At 35.9% G+C, this 24,411-nt stretch overlaps 1 protein-coding gene across 1 annotated transcript in view; it reads right to left on the reverse strand.

Moving 5' to 3' along the window:
* Positions 1 to 24,411, reverse strand: part of rngtt (RNA guanylyltransferase and 5'-phosphatase) — a 162,569-nt gene that overhangs the window by 119,513 nt on the left and 18,645 nt on the right. Inside the window, exons 5-8 of the mRNA XM_073816395.1 lie at positions 14,370 to 14,445; positions 5,296 to 5,548; positions 5,044 to 5,153; positions 1,808 to 1,909 (exon numbers count right to left, since the gene is read on the reverse strand). Coding sequence (XP_073672496.1) covers positions 1,808 to 1,909; positions 5,044 to 5,153; positions 5,296 to 5,548; positions 14,370 to 14,445 — 541 coding nt within the window. The remainder of the gene's footprint in view (positions 1 to 1,807; positions 1,910 to 5,043; positions 5,154 to 5,295; positions 5,549 to 14,369; positions 14,446 to 24,411) is intronic.

Here is a 24,411-nt window from a genome sequence, read left to right on the forward strand (position 1 = left end):
GGCGGACCGATTATACTGCAGCACCAACTAGCGTTCAGACAAAAACAAACCACAGTGAACATGGTCAAAGAAGCTGATGAGACCGCTTTGGTTGGCCCTGTGGATGGGAAATTTTGTTATAAAAAACGAATGGATGGAAGCGTCGATAAGAGCATGGTTGTGTGCAAGCTATGCAACAAGGAATTTGCATATCACAGCAGCACTTCGAGCCTATTGCTACACTTAATGGCAATATTGCACTGGTCTGTTGGACTTGGTTGAACAAAAATAAACAATATTTTGTTGCTTAAGCTTATGTATTCAAGCATTATTCAATGTTATACTAAAAATCCATATGAAAAAAACGTACTTCTCACTGTTCTCAGGTCAAATATTTATATGCGATTAAAATGCGATTAATTTCGATTAATTAATTACAAAGCCTCTAATTAATTAGATTAATTTTTTTAATCGAGTCCCGGCCCTAATATATATATATTTTGGAAAAAACTTTTTTGTCCTCAAACTTTTGAGTACTGTCAGGGCATGGTGCCGAAGACAACCATTCTGAAGTTATAAGCAAAAAGAGCCATTTTTCATATCTCTTGACCACTAGGTTGCGCTGCTCCAAAACTGTGCAGGTAGCCTCAGGTCAAACTTGTTATAACACACACCAAGTTTGGTCTCAATACGACAAGCCACTGCGAAGATTTAGCCTTTTTTTTTTTTTTGCGTTATTCAAGAACAGTTCGACTAATCAACTTGATTTCCATAACTTTTTGCCAGCATGGTCAGATGATGATCTGACCCAATTTTGGTGAAAATCAGACAAACCATCTAGTACGAGATTGAAAAAGTAGGTTTTTATAAGCTATTAAAAATAGCGAAAAAATGATTTTTACGAATTTTCCTTCTAGACCTTACGGTTCCAAAATTATTAGCATAAGCATTAGTAAAAATTTGTACAAGTGGTGGCGCTAGAGAGTTTGAGTTAGAGACTTCAAACTTGCTATGGTTAATGCTGAGACTGTCCTCTATCTGTGTGCCAAATTTCATAAACTTCCCACAAGCGATTCTATGGGCTGCCAAAGACTCAAACGGAAGAAACGAAGGAAGAAGAAGAAGAAAAAATTGAATTGAATACAAGAGATGCCTACTGTATGCACCTTCGGTGCTTGGCCCCTAAAAATCCCTTCGGAAATCATTCTAATATGCAGATTTGCTGCTTATGAAACATTTCTGATTACAATCAATGATTATTATCAATAAATTTTGTCCAGGATAAATAGCAACGTTTATTTAAACTTGTCGAAAAATATTAATTTCTCTTGAAAAAAAAATCTTACTGACCTCAAACTTTGAATATATAATTATTGTAACTAAAAACATCCCCTCCAGATGAAAGCATTAGTTGAAACAACTTAAACTTTAAATTATACATGACAACACAACCATGATCTCATTACCATATGACCTTTCACATTTACATATCTATTCAGTAATCAGCAAATTCATGCACTTCATTTGCATATTGAAAAGTACAACAGCAAAAGTGGCCTGTTTAATTATTAGTTAGAGAGGAGGTTGTCAAAATAGTCACAAAATATAATATGGCTTTGAAAATACTTTAAAAATAGCTATAATTTTAATTTCCCTTTGCTTGTCTTTAGTGAGATGCAATGGTGGTTTTGACACATTTTGTAATTAACAAAATTAAATAAATTAAGCATGTGTAGCTAATAGCTCTAAGTGTTTGTGATTCATCTATTAGCGAAGCTTGTGAATGGCACTCTACTTCAGTTCCCTGAGCTTCAGTCACTGGACTCACCGCGTGCCGTCTGCTTTCCAGCTGACTTTATAACCTTTCTGCTCCAAGAAACGAATGTTCCTACGGTCCATCGATACAGGCTGAGCACCAGGAAACCCCGATCTGACAGACAAGCACATAAAGAAAAAAACGTTATCATGGGACACATTGCTTGGTCGTTTTAATTGATCTCCACTCATCAATGAAAGTAATCACGGTTGCGGTTTCTTCAGGATAATAACTCACGACACAGAATTTAGCACTTTTCATTAATTGGGTACAAAAATGTTTCCAATTACTTATTAGGCACTTAAAGGCACAAATATCATGCTCTTTGGATCTTGTTATAGTCAGCATAAAATGAAAATTTATCCTATCCATCTTCTTAAAGCATGTTATTAATTTACAATTCATCCATGCATATGTTTCCTTTCTTCTTTTTTTTAAATGACCTTTTAATTTTGACTTCTCTCTGATGATGAATGCTAGTCCATGCAGTTGTCTTGACAGAAGGAAACAAAATAAATCTCTAGTTTTAACATTATTTGTTCTTCAGAGTTCAGACATTGCTCTTTAAAAGAAAAGAGTATCATATTTTTTGCAAACTGACTTCCATTTGGTTTCTGACCACTGAAAGTGCACATTTTAACGATTTACTCCTGTAGCCATATTGACATTCCAGTATCTTTGGAACTGAATCATACAGGGCCTTAAAAATAAAGAGGAAAGGAAAAAGGAAAGTTTGTTATGACCCAATATCTAAAATGGCATTAAGATATCTTTAATACTTTCTGAGTTACAGGCATGCAAACATTGGAGAAAAACTTGAAAAGTGCTGTTTCCCCATTTTTGAATGGTCACCATTGGCACATTTTGCAACAAAGATTGCTGAAGTCAACTGATTTTACTAACAGACCTACCAATCTCTGTGTAAAAATAACATTTTGATGCTGCCATCTTTCTGAAGTCACTTTTAACCCCCAGTGACTTGACTCTGAATCTCAGATGAAAATTGCTTTTGACCCCTCTCTACAAAATAGTGCAATACTCAGTATATTTTCATCCATGATATTTAATATTTTGGCTTTAATCACTATATGTCTATCTCTATTTAGAAAAATGTATCGAGTGCAAATTACAATTTTAATTTGAATTATTAAATCAATGCCACCTTATTGGTACAATAAATCCCTCCCTCACCTACCTTAACCCTACCCAATACTTTATTTTTAACTTTTTTATTATTCCCTTCATTTTTATTGAAAAAAAAATGCCTTTCCGATGTTATATGAGATTTAAAAAGGGAGAAAACAACTTTGGCAAAAGGCAAAAAGACTGTGGTATGCACTTTGCCATCTGCGCCACTGGAGCTGTTGTTTAGCAATCGTCTTTTGTAGTGTTGACTAGCTCAATCACATGTTGGTGGATGGAGTTAGTGTACAGTGCCTATAGAAAATCATCATATTTCTTTGAAATTGTTACTTTATATGTTATACAGCCTGAAATCAAACCCATTCCAAAAAACTTTTCCAGCTTATTTACAATTTTGGTCTTACAAAAACTAGTGGAAGAAAAACACAACAGTCCTGCAAACAAATAAAAAACTAAAAAACTAGAATAACATGGTTGGAAAAGTCATCAGCCTCTTGATTTAATACTTTGCAGAGCCACCTTTTGCCTTATTTACAGCCATCAGACTTTTTGGATATGTCTGTACTAGCTTTGCAGACCTTAATTGGGGAATATTTGCCCATTCTTCTTTCAGTCCAAGTTCAGTCAAATTCTGTGTTGAGCGGCAATGGATTGCTCTCTTCAAATCCATCCACAGACTTTCGATTGGATTTAAATCAAGGCTCTGACTTGGCCACTCAAGGACATTCAACTTCTTGTCCTTAAGCCATTTCGTTGTTGTTTTGGCAGTATGTTTAGGGTCATTGTTGTGTTGGAAAGTGAATGGCCTGCTCATCTTCAGCTGTCTAGCAGAGGGAGGCAGGTTTTTCTCAAGAATTTGGACGTACTTGGCAGTATCGATTTTTCCTTAAATCCTGAACAATCACCCAGTCCCAGCTGAAGAGAAACACCCCCACAACATACTGCTGCCACCACTATGCTTCACAGTAGGTATGGTGTGTTTTGGGTGCCAAACATAGTGCTTGAAGTTCAGTCAAAAGGTAAATTTTAGTCATTTCAGACTATAGAACCTATTGCCAGAAGGTTTCTTTCTTGCCACCCTGCCATACAGGCCACCTTTGTGTAAACGTTGGGAGACAGTCACACAGACTGACCAGACCCAGCCATAAAGCCTTTCAAAGTTGCCTTTGGCCTCCTGGAAGCTTCTCTTATCAATGTCCTCCTGGCTTTCTCATCCACTTTGGATGCATGGCCTGATCTAGACAATGTACTGGTGGTGCCACATGCTTTCCACTTCTTAATGATACTCTGAACAGTACTCCGAGGGATAGCTAAAGCCTTTGAAATGTTTTTGTAGCCTTCTCCTAACTTGTGCCTTTCTACAACTTTATCCCAGAGGTCTTTTGAAAGCACTTTCCCAACCATGGTGAATTCTTTGCCGTACCATGCACTACTAACAGTGGAATCTTCAAGAAACAGCTCATTTTATTCTGAAGTAATCAACACCACTACTATTGATGTCAGGTGGGGCAATTAGCCTGGTGTTTAAACTGGTAGTTGATTGCTTGCACTTGAGCAAGTTTATAATGGTGTACTCTAAGGGGATAATCACTTTACCAGGCATTCACTGATTAATTTTTAATAATCCTCCAGAATTTTTTAAAATTATATTTTTACTTTAATGATGAGGGTTATAATGTGTACATGCAGCTCAGCTCAGACTTAATTTATTTTATTTTTCAGGGTGTAATGTGACAAAAGGTAAAGGTTTTCATAGGGTATGAATGTTTTTTATAGGCACTGTAAATAGCCTCTGCCAACAAGGTGGGCTATTTGTACTTCGTGTAAACAGTCACTGTTTAGTTTGACATCCTGAGGTGGACAAGCAGCATTTCCTGAAAGTTAAGCACTTTATTTCATTGAGCCCTTTTTTAAAATAAAAAAATTAATTAATAAATCAATCCATCAATCTAAAGTATAAGTCTTATTTTGTACCCTATTTGTGCCACACACACATTTACAGTCGTTTTCCATTACTTGACATATCAGTCACACCGGCTCAGAGCTGCAACGTGTCTGTGGGGGGTAAAACACACAAAAACACACATGCACAAACACAGACTCACTTGTCCCACTCTGAGAACTCCTGACATTTCCTCTGGATCTGGCTGAGCTTGGGCTGTGACGTGACTTGAGTGACTCCTTTGACAGAAACTCCCTCCAGAAACACAGCATTCTGAGACACAAACAAACACCCCTCACATCTGCACACTAACATTTCCAAAGGAAAGGAAGTTGATACCCAGAACACTAAATAGAACAGTCCAGGTTTTTCCTTCCAGGCTATGAAAGAATGCGATAACACAAGTTTTACTCACCATTTTTAGCCGTTCTTTTTTCTTCTTCCCCTGACTGGAGTGAGAGGAGCTGGGCTCGGAGCCCTGAGCGATGGCATTCCCATCATCATCCACATCTTCATCCTCATCGTCATCAAAGCACCATTCAGGGAGAGCAGGGGCAGGTGGCGCGTCCTCCACGTCCCCGAAGCGGCGGAAGAGCTCCTTAAGATAGTCGGCTTTATAGATGCCCGGGGGCCGAGCCTGAGCGAACGCTGCCACAGCGGCCTCGATACTGACATGACAAAACACACTATGATGAGTAATCAAGATACACTGCAATCTTCAGCTGTCAGAAAGAGTTATTTGTAAATAGAACTCCAACCTTGGGTTTACTGACTACAATGAGTGCTGCTTAAAAATATATAATATACATGTTTAAAGACAACATTTGAACAGAAATATATCAAAGAAACTAAATTATTATTAAAGAGAAAAACTGAATATTCTAAAAAATATTCTAATGCACCAATAAACATTTTTACACACACATACATATATACACATATATGTATATTTTGCACAAATATTCAAGATAAAATGTTGTGGCATTGAGCTCTGTTTCATTGAAGAAGAATAGTACATACCAAAAAAAAGTAATTGTGCTCAAATCCCAATTGGATTTTAGACATCTAATCTTTATCCAAGTTAGTGCAGAATCACCCACTTATAATAAAGCTCAAAGTCTACTGAATAAACATTACTAATGCATGACTGATTATGAGAGAAGACAGTTGAACTGGCTGCCAGATATCATGATTATATTTATGGCATCGCCACAAAAGCAAACTGAAGAAATCTGCCGCTGAGTTATTATGATACAATATATCCTTGCAAAGCCACCCTAAAAATGACAAATTAATATATTTATGCTACTGCAGTATGTCTTCACTAACTTGAGGAAAAACAACCTCATGGCATCAAAATAAAAACTGAAGAATGATGAAAGATTTAAAACAACTAAAACCTCTCCTCAAGACAACCCAGCCTTTTTTAACATGCTTGACTGAATGTAATGAAGTATCGATTAGCCAAAGCAGGTGTGGAAGTGATAGGCTTTACAGACTCAAGAGTAACTCCTGTATATGACATGCTCTTATAGGCTGTTACACAGATTTAAGACCAAAATAAGGATCCAATGGCGACCCAAAACAGTACCATTATTGACAAATCCTACAAACGTAAAATGATCAAATCACTGGACACTTTGGCTGGTTACTTTTTGTAAATTAGGTTCACTAATGAATTTCTTGTAAGCCAAATCTGCACAGATTTAGCGCAAATACTAAACTGCCTAATTTTAGTTTTTAAAAGTATTTAAAAGTATCATTCATATTTCTGTATTCTAGTTTTTCTATTTAAAACATTAATCTCATAACATTTTTTTAGGTTTGTAGGTGCAGTGTAAATGCCTCTGGCCTTTTTTTTTTTTTTTTTTTTGTTAAAAAATAATAAAATAATTTATTTATTTATTTTAGGCTAGTAATAGTTATGAATAGCCGGTATGCCAAATTGGCTTGTGAGTGAAAAAGTTCAATTTTAAGCACAAAAATATTTAACCGAAGACTATATAATACTACTATGTACGTGTAAGTTTTCTTGAAAGAAGTCACCTGTTCACCAAGAGTGCATTTATTTGATCAAAAATACAGTAAAAACTGCTCAGTAAAGATAAAAAAAATTAAAATATTGTGATATATTATAAATTCTATACATTATACACTATTTAAAAACCATAATATATGTCACATGATCTTTTAGAAATCATTCTAATATGCTGATTTTTTTAGCTGCCTACTATTTTTGTGGAAACCATGATACATTTTATTTTTCAGGATCATTCATGAATAGAAAGCTATTTAACACTTTATTTAATGTTGTATGTTTCTATTTCAGTTATTCACAATTATAATTTTTTTGTAAAAATTGTCCATACATAAACTGTCACTTTAGATCAATTTAATTCATCCTTGCTGAGTAAAAGCTTACAAACATGTGCACACACACATACAGTGGTATGCGGAAGTTTGAGAACCCCTTGCAGAATCTGTGAAAATTTTAACAAAATAGGGGAGATCATACAAAATGCATGTTATTTTCTATTTAGTACTGTCCTAAGTAAGATATTTTACATAAAAGATGTTTACGTATAGTCCACAAGACAAAAAAATGCTGAAATTATTAAAATAAACCCCTTCAAAAATTTGGGAACCCTTGGTTCTTAATGCTGTGTGTGGTTACCTAGATGATCTACGACTGTTTTTTTTTTTGTTTGTTGCATATTTGAACCCTTTCCAGTAGTGACTGTATGATTTTGAGATCCATCTTTTCACACTGAGGACAACTGAGGGACTCTATTAAATAAGGTTCAAACATTCACTGATGCTCCAGAAGGAAAATCAATGCATTAAGAGCCGGAGGGGTGAAAACGTATTAAATTTAAAGATCTAGGTAAATTGTACTTAATTTATCTTCTGGGAAACATGCAAGTATCTTCTGTTGCTGTACTAAATGGAAAACATGATATTTCAACAAAATAAGAACAATTTTGACATCTTCATACTTCATACTGTTCATAATGTTTTCACCCCCCAGCTCCTAATGCATCGTGTTTCTTTCAGGAGCATCAGTGAGTGTTTGAAGCTTTTTTAATAGTTGTGTTTGACTCCCTCAATTGTCCTCAGTGTGAAAAGATGGATCTCAAAATTATATAGTCATTTTTGGAAAGGGTTCAAATATGCAAAAGATGCTGGAAAACTGAAAAATCTGCAGGAACTAGAGGATTTTTTTTGAAGAACAGTGCTCAATTTAACAGTTCAGAATAAACAAGAGACTCAACCAAGCCCAAAAAAAAAAAAAAAACAACAACAATCAGTTGTAGATCATCCAGGTAACCACACAAAATGTTAAGAACCAAACTTAAGAACCAAACCACAAACTTTTGAAGGGGGTTATTTTAATAATTTAAGCTATTTTTTTTTTTGTCTTGTGGACTATACGTAAACATCTTTCATGTCAAATATCTTCCTCAGGACAATTCTAAATAAAAAAAATAACATGCATTTTGTATGATCTCTCTTATTTTGTTAAAATCATTCACATTTTCACAGATTCTGCATAGGAGTTCCCAAACTTTCACATGCCACTGTATATGTAATAATGCAATAAGTGCCTCTGAGAGGATGCCATAGATATTTTTACCATTTACAAACCTGCAAGCAAAGGCAGTTTGTCAAACATGACATTATTCAATGTACTACTGTGAGTGACCTAGATAGTTCCTATCTTGGATATTTCATCATTTTACAGGTGTACAATTACTGGGGCAGACTATATTGGCGATTATTTTGTGTACAGTATATAGAATGACCTAATTCCAACTTATTTTAATCATATGTGTATGGCTAGCAACAATATTAATCACTAAAAATAAGAGTACTGCATTAAATGCTTTGGTTTATAAAACCATACTTCTTTAAATATTTAACTTAAAACAATGGCATGCAGCCTTAAACTCTACTATTTGACTGGCGGACTGCTTCCTAGTTCATGAATATTAATTAGATCATGTTGATCGGTTAGCAAGCTTCCCGGAGCATCTAGTCTGGTCACAAGAAATTAATATTCATGGGGCAAGCCTTCTTTCCAAATCCTGCCTGTCAGCTAATCAGGCAGGCCTACAGAGCAAACACTGTGTAACTGAATTAATATTCATGAGCTAAGCCTTTGCCGTGGCAGTGTTCTTGAACTTACACCCACGTGTCCAACCCAGTCTGTACAACTGATGGAAGAGAAAAACTACCATTTTATCTTTTTACAGTTTTGGTATTAACCTTATACAGTTTCATTGAACTCTCTAGATAAAGTTAGAAGAAAAAAGTCCAATTTGGATTTCAATCAGTTGAGAAATTTGTTACAGTTCGTCAGCGTGTATTGGCTAGCACTGCTTTGCATTCTGCTTTGCTGTCCTCTCAGGAATTTTCCCCATGTTCCTCTGACTGTACAATCATGAACACTGACCGTAGGTGATGGACGTGAAGCCTTCACTTCTAAGCATGTATTTTTAATGCGCTCTCATTGAAATTTCAGCAGATGGCTCAGAGGAAGACCTACTACTGTTCCAAGCCTTTCCATTTATAGATTACAACGTGAAGTTTGCTGGAGACTCAGAGACTTAGAAATGACTTTTAACTTCTTCCAAAGTGAAAGACGTCAGCAGCGTTTTTCTGATCTCTTGTGACAAAAAGAACATTTTTTATGCTGTAAGAGTGTCTATGATTGTCTTCTTTCTTCATTTCAAATGAAAGACAGGGAATGTTTGATCACCAAAACAACGGCGTTGTTTTACATGTTGTTATTAGTGCTTATATTAGAAATATATCATTATGGTGTTGCCACAGATAATGATGGTTAAGTTGCTTACACATAATCTGACTAAAAGAGTAGTATATTTTTATATCTTCCACTATGATTATTCTACTAACAAGCCTCCCACTCAGAAAGGTTTTACTTTAAGGAAATTCAGAGTTTCCTTATATAATTAAGACATCGTGGTGATTCAGAATGTTTTTGGACACTCCGCTCATGATTAAAAAAAGGTCAAGAGTGTGTGGCAAAAGAAAATGGCTTTTTTTCCCTTGTATGGCTTACTATAACATAAATTATGTTTCCTAAAGCTAAAGGAACTATAGGGACTGGAAGCAGGATCTATATAAAGTTCCAGGTAGAAATGTGCCCCTCAAAAAAGTCCCTGCTCGTGAGGTAGTACTTTTTCAAAGGTCTGGAACTTTTGTGGGTGGGACTTGGGCACTGAACATGCTGATCGGTTGCGTTCATGCAGCAATGTATCTCAACCACCATTTAATCTCTTAATCTTCACAAAATATTACTGTTATTGTGTCATGAAAAGTAGTTTTTAAAATTATTTCAGACGTGAATGTAATTGTTTCAAACTCAAATATTGGGTGTATTTATAAAGACAGCACACATTTGAAAATGTGCTTCGCTGACTTCGGAGATATGAGCTACAGGCGATCACTGGGAAAGTCTAAACACCCCTAGATTTCAAGTGAAATCCATGTTGAGAAACTCCTTCAGTGGCTGGGGCGTCATGACAAGCGTCAGCATGTTTACATCCTGTCAGGATGGTATCTAGCGTTTCTAGTCTCTGCCGTTTGTAAGCTCTAAAAGCCTCAAAAGCATCATGGCTAAAGTGGAGAGAACAAAGTCGCGGGTCTTTAGGAAGTTTTAATCGTCCACAGGCATCTTCCCATTCTTTTTACCTCAAGTATTTAGAGTTGTGTTGCAGTAAAAATAGGAACAGGTAACACCATACTGCCCTCCAAAGGCAAAGCGCAGTAACTACACATTTGGTCAAAATTGAGTTAAGGCTTAAAATGGACTTTGTGACAACTGTTTTGTCTTGTGGCAAAGTCGCCTGGTTCAATTTTGTCCCGTTTCAGAGAAACGTTCAGAGAAACGAGAGTGTCAACATGTTTGACCAGCTGTTGTAAAATCTTTGAAGGCATTTTTCTCAGTTTCAGTGTTCACGTAGTTACTGCACTTTGCCTTTGGAGGGCAGATTAGCTCAGTAGCGCCAGCAACAGGTAGAGCCATTTCACATCATCGAAATAATGGCATACCCAATAGTCCAAAATATGTATGTATGTGGATTTTTTTTTAAATAATGTAAATCTTTTATGGCTTTTCTCTTATTCCAGTAAGATGCGTCATTTATATTATATTAAGCCAAGTCTTAATACCCAGGGTTCCCTTTAACACTGGGTTTGGGTAAAAGCCAGAGCAGAAATATGTAGAAACAGTAGAAATTCTGCTATTCCACTTTATGACTCTTCAAAATAATGTTTCCAAATTCAAAATAATGCCATAGAAAGAACCTTTTTAGGTTTCTCAAAGAACCCTCTAGCAAACATTTCTTAAAAAGGCCATGAACATTTTAATAATCTAAAGGACCTTTTGTCCAGTAGAAAGGTTTCATGAACGTTAAGATGCCAATAAACCTGTACCTTTGGTATTTTAACAAGAGCTAAAAAATACAGCCTACTCTGTCCCGTGTGTCACAAACTACAGTTTTCAGTGCTTCATTGATTGGATTCATGGGGGGGGGGTCCTTGCTGCAATGTGCCACAATCAGTGTAGACCTGAAGGTTGTATATGGTTGACCTGGTGATATCACTACTTGCTGCAAGTAATTCTGCTGATGCGCAGTTACTAGTGTGTGTAGCAACAGCTTCCACTGGCTTACCTAATTCCAGAGTCAAAACTATAATATTAGTTTTATTGTTTTGACACATTTTGTTGCATAATGTGGAGCTGTAATTGCACTGATGTCAGGTGCATTCATTTGTTATGAATAATTTTTGATTTGTGTCTATCAGGTTCAAAACAAAAACAGAAAATCAATTAAGCTGAAGCATTTTTCATTTGTGAAGTCATTCACTAGATTTTCAATAAAACAGGCATTCTACATTTATAAAATATATAAAACAATTCAGGGTTGAATTTTCCAGCAAAAAATAACCATATAATAATATATACATTAAAAAAATGTGATTGGTTTTTAAAATGTTTTTAATAAAGACTCTTATGCCTACCGAGGCTGCATTGCCTTGATTAAAAATATAAATATTATGTGAAATGTAATTGATTGCTAATGTCACATGATTCTTCAGAAATCATTGTCATATGCTGATTTGCTGCTCAAGAAACATTTCTTATTATTAAAGTTGAAAACAGATGTGCTGCTTCATATTTTTGTGGAAACCATCATACATTGCTTTCAGGATTCTTTGATGAATATAAAAGAAAATATGTCAAAGAACAGCATTTATTTGAAATCAGGGTTTGTGCGGATACGGTTAAAATTAATTTCCAGGACTTTTTAAGGACTTTTCAAGCACTACTTTTTTGATTTTCAAGGACTTCCAAAGCTCCAAAGTTCCAATCTAAATCAAATGATTCACGATCCGTACTCTAAAGTTCTGATCTGAAGCAAAAGATTCACGAACCCGTTCCGAAGTTCCAATCTAAATCAAATGGATTAGCGATCCATGCTCGGAAGTTCTGATCTGAAGCAAATGATTCACACGCCGAAGTTCCATTTTGAAGCAAATGATTCACAAACCCGCTCCGAAGTTCCGCTCTGAAGCAAAACATTTGCGATCTACGCTCAGAAGTTCCGTTCTGAAGCAAAACATTTGCAATCCATGCTCTGAAGTTCTGTTCTGAAGCAAATGGATTTGCAATCAAAGCTCCGAAGTTCCGTTTTGAAGCAAAACATTTGCGATCCATGCTCCGAAGTTCCGTTCTGAAGCAAATTAATTTGCAATCCACGCTCCGACGTTCCGTTCTGAAGCAAATGATTCACGAATCCGCTCCGAAGTTCCAATCTAAATCAAATGACTCACGATCAATGCTCTGAAGTTGTGATCTGAAGCAAAATATTCACAAATCCGTTCCGAATTTTCTATCTAAATCAAATGAGTCACGATCCGTGCCCCACAGTTCGGATCTGAAGCAAATGATTTACAAACCCTCTCCGAAGTTGCAATCTAAATCAAATGGATTTGCTCTGAAGTTCCAATATGAAGCAAAGGATTCTCAATCCATGCTCCAAAGTTCCGTTCTGAAGCAAAACAGTTGTGATCCATGCTCTGAAGTTCCAATCTAAATCAAATGATTCACAATCCATGCTCTAAAGTTGTGCAAAATATTCACAAACCCGTTCAGAATTTTAGATTAAAATCAAATGATTTGCGATCCGCACTCCGAAGTTCCGATCTGAAGCAAAAGATTCACGAACCCGTGCCGAAGTTCCAATCTAAAACAAACAGATTCGCGATCCGCCCTCCGAAGTTCCGATCTGAAGCAAATGATTCACAAACCTGCTCTGAAGTTCCAATCTAAATTAAATGGATTCGTGATCCGTGCTCTGAAGTTCTGACCTGAAGCAAAAGATTCACAAACCCATTCCGAATTTTCTATTTAAATCAAATGATTCGCGATCCGTGCTCCGAAGTTCCAATCTAAAGCAAATGATTCACGAACCCGCTCTGAAGTTCCAATCTAAATCAAATGGATTTAATCTGGTTTTTGATAGTGAATCACTTGAACTAAATGATCGAAGTCACGAGTTTGAATCAATTGGAGCAGTTCTAGCATAAATAACTCACTTAACTAATTCAGTTCATCTGTTCCTCTTTTCACGTCTTCAGTCATGTTTACACGACATTGTCAGTACTACTACTGGCTTAGCTAATTTTATGACATTAAATGAAATAAGCAGAAAAAAGTATGACGTTTTTTGAATTGTGCGAAATGGTATGTGCTACTGAAAAAATTAAACACTTATTTTATGGATAAATTGCATTTTAATATCTCTTCAGGAATGTTTTCAAGGGTTTTCCAGGCCTTAAATTTCAAAAAGTCTAATTCAAGTACTTCAAGCACTTTAAGCACCTTGTACGAATCCTGTGAAATGGAAATCTGCTGTAACATTATAAACATCTTTACTGTCACTTGATTTTTTTTTTAAAAACAAGCTGACCCCATTTAAATGGTGGTGTATAAAATAACAATTACTTATAACATCATTACTTCATGCTTAAATTGACATTTGCCAACAGTCAAACATGGGTACTTCGTAGGCAGTGGTAGGTTATTTTGCTCATCTTACCCTAAATTTTGTTGCTTAAATGCAAGGACATTTTATTTTTATGTCATTTGTGAGCAGTCTGAATTAAAAGTGATGAGATAAATGTGCTTAAAAAAAATAACAATAGAAAGAAAGCAGGCTGCCCAAAAAACTTCACAAACAAATGACTTTAATAAAGTTACCAGTATGAATTAACCTGTTGAATACTTTAGTTATGTTTTTAATAAGTGCTATTTTAAGCAAAGAAATGTGTGTACAAAGAGTGCCATTTCAGGTTACTTGATTCGGCATTTTCCATCTACTGTGGCTGGTGGGCAAAAAAGTAGATTTTGTGACCGTCTACGTGTGGTGATTGGGTGAGTGCTCATGTGTGTTATCTAACCTCCAGTCCATTTTCTCCACCAGGTAGGCACATATTAAAAAGCCGGTGCGGTTGAAGCCATGCGTGCAGTGAACGCCTGCGGGAGACAGAACACAACAGTGACTTCAACACAACTGAATCACACATTATTCACACAGCCCACCCACCCGCCAAAGCAATCATTCTGGACACATGAACGATTTTCATCCTTCACTGAAATCAATATCATCATTTTTGGTTATTTATGCGGCCTGTGACCACTGGCCTTTGGAGTGATGCAGCGGGAACTGATGACAGAACAAAACCCTTCATTTGTGGACTACTTTCCTGCTCACTGATACAAGTATTAAATATGCAGCGCTGAGTGCTGAACTCTGGTCAAGCCAGCCGCAGCTTGCAAATAGCTGTGTGAACTTATTAAGATAATTACAGTCATCAGCAGGAAGTGCAGATAGACGTGCTTTCAGAGCGTTTCTTTCACAGAGCTGGCCTTTTGTTTTGAGTTTGCCGCTTTTGCAGCAGTGTAATAATCAAAGAGTAATGATAAACAGCGAGATGCAAAGGCCAACGCTGTCTATAAAGCACACATAGTAGTAGAGTCACACTATACTGGAACTGACGATAAATGTGATATTTAAAAAAATATGTAGTGAGCCTCCTACAGTTAAGTGAGTGGACTTCACTGTAGTAAATATATCAGTGGATCAACCGAAATATATCTTGTGGTTAACAAAGATTGATTTCCTGATGGTCAATGCCAGGTTAGACAATAACAGAAATAAAGATAATTTATGGTATCACAATATTTAATTTAAAGATAATAAAAACACATACTCTGCCATTCAAAAGTTCGGGATCAGTACATTTTTAAAGGAACACTCCACTTTTTTTGGAAATAGGCTCATTCTCCAACTCCCCCCGAGTTAATAAGTTGATTTTTACCGTTTTGAAATCCATTCAGCCGTTCTCCTGTTCTGGCGATATCACTTTTAGCATAGCTTAGCATAGATCATTGAATCCTATTAGACCAATAGCATCGCGTTCAAAAATGACCAACGAGTTTCCATATTTGTTGTATTTAAAACTTGACTCTTCTGTAGTTATATCGTGTACTAAGACCAGTGGAAATGCAAAGCTGCGAGTTTCTAGGCTGAGAAGATTAGGAACTACACTTCCATTCCGGCGTAATAGTCAAGGAAGTTTGCTGCCGTAATATGGCCGAAGCAGACGGAGTATTATCAGAAATGAGTTCCCAGCTACTTTAGCATTTGCACATGTGCTGCGTGGTATTACTGCTCCTGCTTCGGCCATATTACGGCAGCAAACTTCCTTGACTATTACGCCGGAATGGGAGTGTAGTTCCTAATCTTATCAGCCTAGAAAATTGAAGCTTTGCATTTCCACCGGTCTTAGTACACGATATAACTACAGAAGAGTCAAGTTTTAAATAGGACAAATATGGAAACTCGTAGGTCATTTTTGAATGCGATGCTATTGGTCTAATAGGATTCAATGATCTATGCTAAGCTATGCTAAAAGTGATATCGCCAGAACAGGAGAACGGCTGAATGGATTTCAAAACGGTAAAACTCAACTTATTAACTCGGGGGGAGTTGGAGAATGAGCCTATTTCCATAAAAAGTGGAGTGTTCCTTTAAGGTTTTTAAAGACATTTCTTATGCTCATCAAGGCTGCATTTATTTGATCAAAATTACAGAAAAAAAATATTGCGTAATATTGTGAAATATTATTTCAATTTAAAATAACCGTTTTCTATGTGAATATATTTTAATACAAAGCTAAATTTTCAGCATCATTACTCCAGTCTTCAGTGTCACATTCTTCAGAAATCATCCTAATACACTGATTTATTATCAATGTTAAAAACAGTTCTGCTGCTTAATATTTTTTTGGTATCTGTGATACATTTTTTTCAGGATTCTTTGAACAATAAAAGGTTAAAAGGAACAGCGTTTTTTTTTTTTTAAACTAGAAGGTTTTCTAACAACATACACTACTGCTCAAAAGTTATGGGTCAGAAAATTGTTATTCTTTCTTTTTTTAAAGACATTAATACTTTTATTCACCAAGGATGTGTTAAATTAATAAAAAGTGAAAGCATAGATTTAACATTGTTAGAAAAGGATTATATTTTGAATAAATGCTGTTCTTTTTAACTTGTTATTTATCAAAGAATCCTGAAAAAAGGTTCACAGGTTTCAAAAAAAATATTTGGCAGCACAACTGTTTCCAACATTGATAATTCTAATAATAAATCAGCATATAGAATGATTTCTGAAGGATCACGTGACACTTGGACTGGAGTAACAGCTGATGAAAATTCAGCATGGCATCACAGGAATAAATTATATTTTAAAGTATATTAAAATAAAAAAACATTATTTAATATTTTAATAACATTTTGCAATATTACTGCTTTTTTCTGTATTTTTGATCAAATAAATGCAGCCTTAATGAGCATAAGAAACTTCTTTTTAAAAAATTACAAGTCTTTTAACGACTTTTAAGCAGCAATGTACATACCAACTGCTGAAATAAAATGTATATTTATTTTACATACGTGTAATTTATTTGTTTAACAGTTCTGCCTAATAAATTAATAAACAGAACTGTTATACAGAGACAGTAAAGTAATGATGAAAGAGAACTGGAATAAATTTTTTTACTCCTGTATTGAAGAAATTTACTAAATATCCTAAATTTTAACTTTTCTCTCGCAAAATTGCGAGTTTGTATCTCGCAGTTCTGACTTTTTTCTCACAATTCTGACTTTTTTCCTTGTAATTCTGACTTGTAAACTCCCAATTGCAAGAAAGAATCAGAATTGTGATTACCTTTTCTTTATTTTTCTTTATTCAGTGGAAGAAATGGGTTTCCATAGTCCTTCTTCACACACTAATATTAACGCCAAATATCTGTCAATATATCACTGAAGGCACTGGATAGCTCCACACATGCTAGGGCTGGGCGATTCTTTCGATTTTTTCGATTAATTCGAATTTACGTTTTAGGACGATTTAATTTTTTATTAAATCGAGGTATCGCGATTTTTTAATAAAAATATTAGATACATTGTAATTGCACTAATGGCAGAATAATTAAGAGGCAATGTTGTCCGACCACATGATGGCGCGCCTAACTAACCGCTGTATTCAGAACGGAAAACAAATAACGCGTTCTGGTAAAATAACGCGAGTCACTAAGTGGACATGATTAGCTGCTTGCTAGGAAGTTAGCCTGTTATATTACATACAATTTCACTTATCACATAAACAGAGTAGAGAGATGATTGAAGACAATAGCGAATTATTTGCATATCAAGGCTCGAATGCGACCAGCATATTTGTATTTGCGCTGAGTGGAGCTTCAAAGGTTTCTATGTGTTTTGCACGTTGACTAATGTATCTCCAGTGTAGAGAGAGTGTAAATAAGAGACTGAATGGGCAGTAGCTTCATTTATTATAATAGAGCTTTGTGAGATTGCGAACTAAGATGAGTGACAGCTTTTAATCATTTTTAAGGGAGTTTGTAAACGAGATATTGATTTATTATAACAGTTAAATAAACAAGAAGTTATTATTAAGTGACTTACATTGTCTGACTATAACACTATTGCCTGATTTTGCTCTATTTTGTCGTCAAAAGTGGTCTGAAACAAGTCACAGCTGAGCCGCTGCGCATCTCCACTCAAACACAGCGGTGTTTCGTTTATGAATGAACGTGCGTTTTTAAATGAATCTAGTGAAATGATTCAATTTCCCATTCATAAAGAGTCACTCGCTTTATTCTTGAATGAACCATCCGTTCAAACGAATCAAATGAATATGATTCAGTAATTAAATCAGTGTCTTACCACCACCTGCTGGCAGATCGTTTCAGTTATTTAAATCATTTAATATTTCTGTGTTCAAAATTGTATATTTTTGTATACGATATAAGTCCAAGAGAAAAGCATGGAAATATATATTTTCCTCCCGTCTCATATTTATTTGTCTTACAAACATTTACTGTGTCCGGTATGATAAGAATGGGGCCTGGTGGAAAGCGATCACTGATGCAGTTGCAGTGTATATTGCAAAATATATGGTGCCCATATATATTGTGGAAAAGCTGGGGTTTCTTTACATGCTAAAAGTAGTAGGGGGGAAAAAATCGATTTAAATCGTAAATCGGATTTTTTGTGAAAAAAATCGGGGATTTTATTTTTAGGCCATATCGCCCAGCCCTAACACATGCATTCACCCTTTTTAATTTCGTATCTGCTCAATGTATAGATTCCCCGATGTTTGAAGGGGATGTGGAAAAGAAACAGAAGCCATTCGCCTTAACGGAAGTTAGTGTACCATCAGAATGATTTTTAAACTGATATTTCAAGATATAAAAAAAAAACCTTACATGCAGCTGCTTTAAATATTGATATCTTAATAGCACAGACAACATTGTAAATAACCCAGTGCCAGTTGACACTCCAACAAAGCAGGCGGCAGTATTACACCTTAAACGAACAATGCACAAGTTCTCGCCGCTAGAGGTCACATATTCAAAACAAACAAAGAAACAAAGGCGTAGTTTGATGACGGCGTGATTGAGTGGGGAATCATGGGAGTTGCTGTCTTCATCCCCACAACCAATGCAATCTGACAGGACTCGGGCAGAAATTATATCTATGGATGAGATAATGTACTAAGGTTTTATTAACGTCACTGTAGCATGAAGCTGAATGTTGAGGAAGCGAAACCAAGACGCTGGAGTGATTGCTATTAAAGCAGCGGAGCTTTTATTATGCTTCTTCCGGTCATGCGTATGTAGGAAAAGGCAGCACTGTTTTATTATACTAGATACATTTGAGTGTGATGAAAGTTCTGCTATAATGCTACTCTATGCGTTTGTCACCTGTCTATTAAAATGCATAATAAAGTGTCTTCACGATTTCCATGTTTTCCACAAAATAAAACCGAAAAATCGAGGGTATATGACGTCACTGGCATGTGATGCAATGACCCATTACACTAGTTAAAATTGCTTATTTATCTGGATTTAAACATTCTTCTAAACATCTGGGATAATGACACAAAAAAATCAACAAAAAGATGACAACGTAGTGTGCAGCTACACAAAATGGCCACATAAAAGCGATGGCAGATGGAAGTCAGACACTGTCACTGCACATGAGCAAAGTTTTTAGATCCCATAAAAAAGGCAGTCTGTTAGACACCACAGTCCAAGTTCTTTTCGTATGCTTTTTTAAAGTTATGGCAATAAACTCTTTCCACCTCCGAAAAAGCACAAACTAAAGATAAATTTGACTTTTTTTTTTTTTTTTTAATCACAAGCATGGTATAGAAATACATTATTAATTATATTAATATACTGAACAACTTTTAACTTTAGCTGTGAAAATAAAAAAAAAAAGTGCCATGCCTGATTCACTACAAAAGACACGGGATGAGAGCAAGCAACAGTTGTGTCTTAAGCAGCACAGTGAAATGCAAAACGGCATTCTGTGAGAACACTTTCAAAATGTGCTTCCACAGACGCTGCAAAATGAAGCTAGAGTTAAGCAAGCTGAGTTCATGACATTTACCCCGTCTACACCAGTGTCGCGCCAAAAGCAAACCTATTCCGATCAATGATGCTGTCTGCTCTGGATGTGAACCACGCCACGCTGCCGACAGTAAACAGATGCCCTGTTCTATTTCTGACACGCAGGAAAAATAGATGCAGAAACATCAGCTCTTTGTGAAAGGCTGCTGTGTTCAGTGCAGACGGCATCAATCCGATGCTCAATCAGCCGCTGTTAGACTGATTCACAGACTAGACCTTCTAATGTATGCAGTCCTGTCATTTTCATCCTAATGAATAGTCTTCACTTCATCCAAATAAGAGTAGCCAATATACCGGTCGATTGCACCTGATTGAGAAAATAAATACAGTGCTCGATTTGTAAGAGCAGTGATCCGACCGACCAGCAGCATTAAGATACTACACAGCATTGGGCATAATGCATTACTAAGTAAATAATTATTGTAATTTAATTACATTTCCCTTAATTACTGATTTTTTTTTTTTTTTTGTAATTTGTGACCCTGGACCACAGAACCAGTCTTAAAGGTTGTATCAGCGATTTCAAGCTTGAAACATAAAGTGTCACATTCAGTTGATCTTTCTTCACGATCCGCTCGCTGCCTGCCCCATAAATCAGCCGTAAAAATAAAACGCGTCTCTCTGGTCAGCCTAGGGTCCAAGATATGCCAAAAAAAACAATCGGTGCTACCAACCTTTCCACAGAAAAACAAACAGTGTTCCAACCAATCAGCGTCAGGGTGTTGGTGTTTATGGGGCAGGCAGCGAGTGGATCGTGAAGAAAGATCAGCTGAATGTGACACTTTATGTTTCAGCCTAGAATCGCTGATACAGCCTTTAAGTAGCATGTGTATATTTGCAGCAATAGCCAATAAATAAATTGTATGGGTCAAAATTATAGATTTTTCTTTTATGCCAAAAATCATTTGGATATTAAGTAAAGATCATGTTCCATGAAGATATTTTGTAATTTTCTTACCATAAATGTGACCCTGGACCACAAAACCAGTCATAAGGTTAATTTTTACAAAACTGAGATGTATACATCATTTAAAAGCTCAATAAATAAGCTTTCTATTGATATATGGTTTGTTAGGATAGGACAAATTTTGGCCGAGATACATCTATTTGAAAATCTGAAATCTGAGGGTGCAAAAAATCAAAATATTGAGAAAATCACCTTTAAAGTTCTCCAAATTAAGTGCTTAACAATGCATATTACTAATCAAAAATAACATTTTGATATATATATAGTAGGAATTTTACAAAAGAATCTTCATGGAACATGATTTTACTTAATTTCCTAATGATTTTTGGCATAAAAGAAAAATCAATAATTTTGACCCATACAATGTATTTTTGGCTATTGCTACAAATTTACCCCAGCGACTTAAGACTGTTTTTGTGGTCCAGGGTCACAAATATTATCAAAACTTTAGTAAAACTTTAGTAGATTAGTATTATGCATTGCTAAGAGCTTCATTTGGACAACTTTAAAAGCGATTTTCTCAATATTGTTATTTTTTTGCACCCTCAGGCTCTAATTTTCAAATAGTTGCATCTCAGTCAAATATGATCCTATCCTACCAAACCATACATCAATGGAAAGCTTACTTATTCAACTTCCAGATGTATAAATCTCAATTTAAAACAATTGGTCCAGGGTCACATACAACTACAGTTACTTTTGATATAATTGAATTAAATACTGTATAGGCTATTGAACAATTCAATATAAAAAGTATCAAACGCTTTTACTTTTTGTGTGTGTGTGTATATATTGTTTTTACTTTTAATTCTACTGAACAAAATTTTACAATAATTTAGATAGTCAGTAACAATACCCCGGTCTCTCAATTCCCTGGTTTACAGGTAAAACTACATGCAGAGTTAGATGTTCTGTTCGCGTGTAGCATTTGTCACGACACTGCGTATGATGGAGGACTCTTTTTAAAAAAGCATCCGTCAATTGTAATGCGTGTGTTCAGTCATCAATCTGCTAGAGCTGCATTCAGTCCACTGTCAGTGGTTGTGAACAGTGCAAACTATTGCATAGAAAATCACAAAGCTTGTACAAAATGATATGCAAATTTGTTCTGCAGACCCCCCAGCTCCCTGCACTGCAGTTTGAAAGACTCAACAATGCTTAAAGAGCTCAGCTACGGCTCCAGAAAATGTGCGATCCCTTAGGATTTTTGCATAAATTGATAAACAATTTTGATTTTGAGTCTTCGTTGAACACATAATGAATTCTAAAATATATCAGAACATTTATCAGGGGAATGTGAAGTCAACTGATGCGTCGGGATAACAAACCAAAGCACAGCAGTCAATCAACTAAAGGAAATACACCTCCTGGAGCCACTGAGTCAGAGTCCTGAACTCAAACCATTCAGGTTTAGAATGACCTCAAGAGAGCCATTCACTCCACATATCCAAAGGATATTGCAGAACCAATGGTTTGCAATGAGAAAAGGTGAAAAATTGACCGCTGTCTAAGCTGTAATTACAGAAAACGTTTGGATGAGTTTATTGCTGTCAAAAGGATGGTTAGCTGCTTAATAAATCTAAGGGTTCATATACATCATCGTTTAAAAGTTTGGATTTTTGGGGGCCAAGCACTGAAGATTTCTTATTATTATTCTTCTTCCGTTTCTTCTGCTCTTGAGTTTATGTCAGCCCATAGAACCACTTGCAGGAAAGTTATGAAATTTGGCGCACTGATAGAGAAATTATCAAAATCAACCACAGCAGTTTGTTGTCTTTTCCTCAAACTCTCTAGCGCCACCACTTGTCTAAAGTTTTACTCATGTTTATGCTAAAAACTTTTGAACCATGAGGTCTAGAAGGAATAACAACCAAAATTTAAATCGTAAGATTAGATTTTTCACTATTTTTAATAGTTCAAGAAACCTACTTTTTCTAACTCTGATTTTCACCAAAATTGTCTCAGATCATCTTCAGACCATGCTGGCAAAAAGTTATGGAATTCAAGTTGATTAGTCAAACCGTTCTCGAATAATGCATGAACGAATTCTACGAAGAGCATGCAAAAATGGATGTGAGGCTGTATCTCCGCAACGTTTTGGCATTTTGAGAACAAACTTTGTGTGTGTGTCAGGGGCGCCGCTAAGGGGGGGGGAATTAGGACAATTCTAAGGGCCCACGCCCTTTAGGAGCCCACAGAGATCTGCTTTGGTGTGGTAGGGGGGGCCCAACCTCATATTTTGTCATAGGGCCCAAAATTGCGAGCGGCGCCCCTGGTGTGTGTTATAACAAGCATAACTTTCGGAGCAGCACCACCTAGTGGTCAGGAGATATGAAAAATGGCTTTTTTTACTAACAATTTCTGAATTCTTCAGCCAAACATCACAAAACTGTTCTCATTAGATTCAGTGGAGCATGCCCTGTCATACCATACCCAATTTTTTCCATGTCAGCCATTTTGGGTGTCGCCCATTTTGAATTTTATCATGAAATGCTATGTTTTACAAATTCATTACCGTATCGTTACGAAACACGGTACAGATCTTCGGCATCATGCCCTGATGGTACTCAAAAAGTTTTGTGGCACCTTGTGGTCAAAAGTTATGAAGAAATTAGCCTTTTGTAATGAAACTGGTCTCAATATATTCTTTGGGTCATGCCGAGAATGTAGATACTAATTTTGCCATTGTCAACCAAACTTCTGTCTGCCATTTTGATTTATATTGAAAACCTACATTTTCGAACTCCTCCTACACTGTTAGTCTGATTTTCACAAAACTTGAAGACCACCTTTAGGCCATGCTGGCAGAAAGTTATGGATTTCGTGTTGAGATACAAAATGGTTATTATTTAACACATCAACAGATTTGCTGGAATCATGCCAAACTGCGTCTGAGGCTGTATCTCTGCAAAGCTTTTACATACTGACACCAAACTTTGTTAACAGAAGTAATAAATAAAAAGTAATAAATCAATCATTAATACATTAATTCAATAATACATTTTCCAAAAATGCTAATAACTTGATTGCAGTAGCCTATTGCAATTAAACCGAACTCATCCTAGACCACTTTTCTGCTTTTCACTATAACGGAGTCAGATCATCTTCAGACTGTTCTGACAAAATTTCATGGATTTCATGTCGATACACGAAACCATATTTGTACAGTGGCGCAACACATGTGAGGTTATTGACTCTCAGGCTGTATCTCTGAAAGCTTGGACATATTGGCACCAATTTTTATTTGTCTTAATTTCGTAACAGCAACACCTACTGGTCAACAGTGATAAATCTTTCAATCATATTAATAATGACTGTAATTGATTTTTTTGTTTTTGATTTGTTTTGCTTAAAATTATAAATGCAAATTCCTCATTGATGCAGGTGGTCTGATGCTGCCATGACTTATGACTTATAAGTACATAACTTATATTTTGGTTTGTTTCTTTAATATGCATTTTTAATGCATAC

Source organism: Garra rufa, chromosome 13 (genome assembly GCF_049309525.1).
Source record: "Garra rufa chromosome 13, GarRuf1.0, whole genome shotgun sequence".
Classification (NCBI taxonomy): domain Eukaryota; kingdom Metazoa; phylum Chordata; class Actinopteri; order Cypriniformes; family Cyprinidae; genus Garra; species Garra rufa.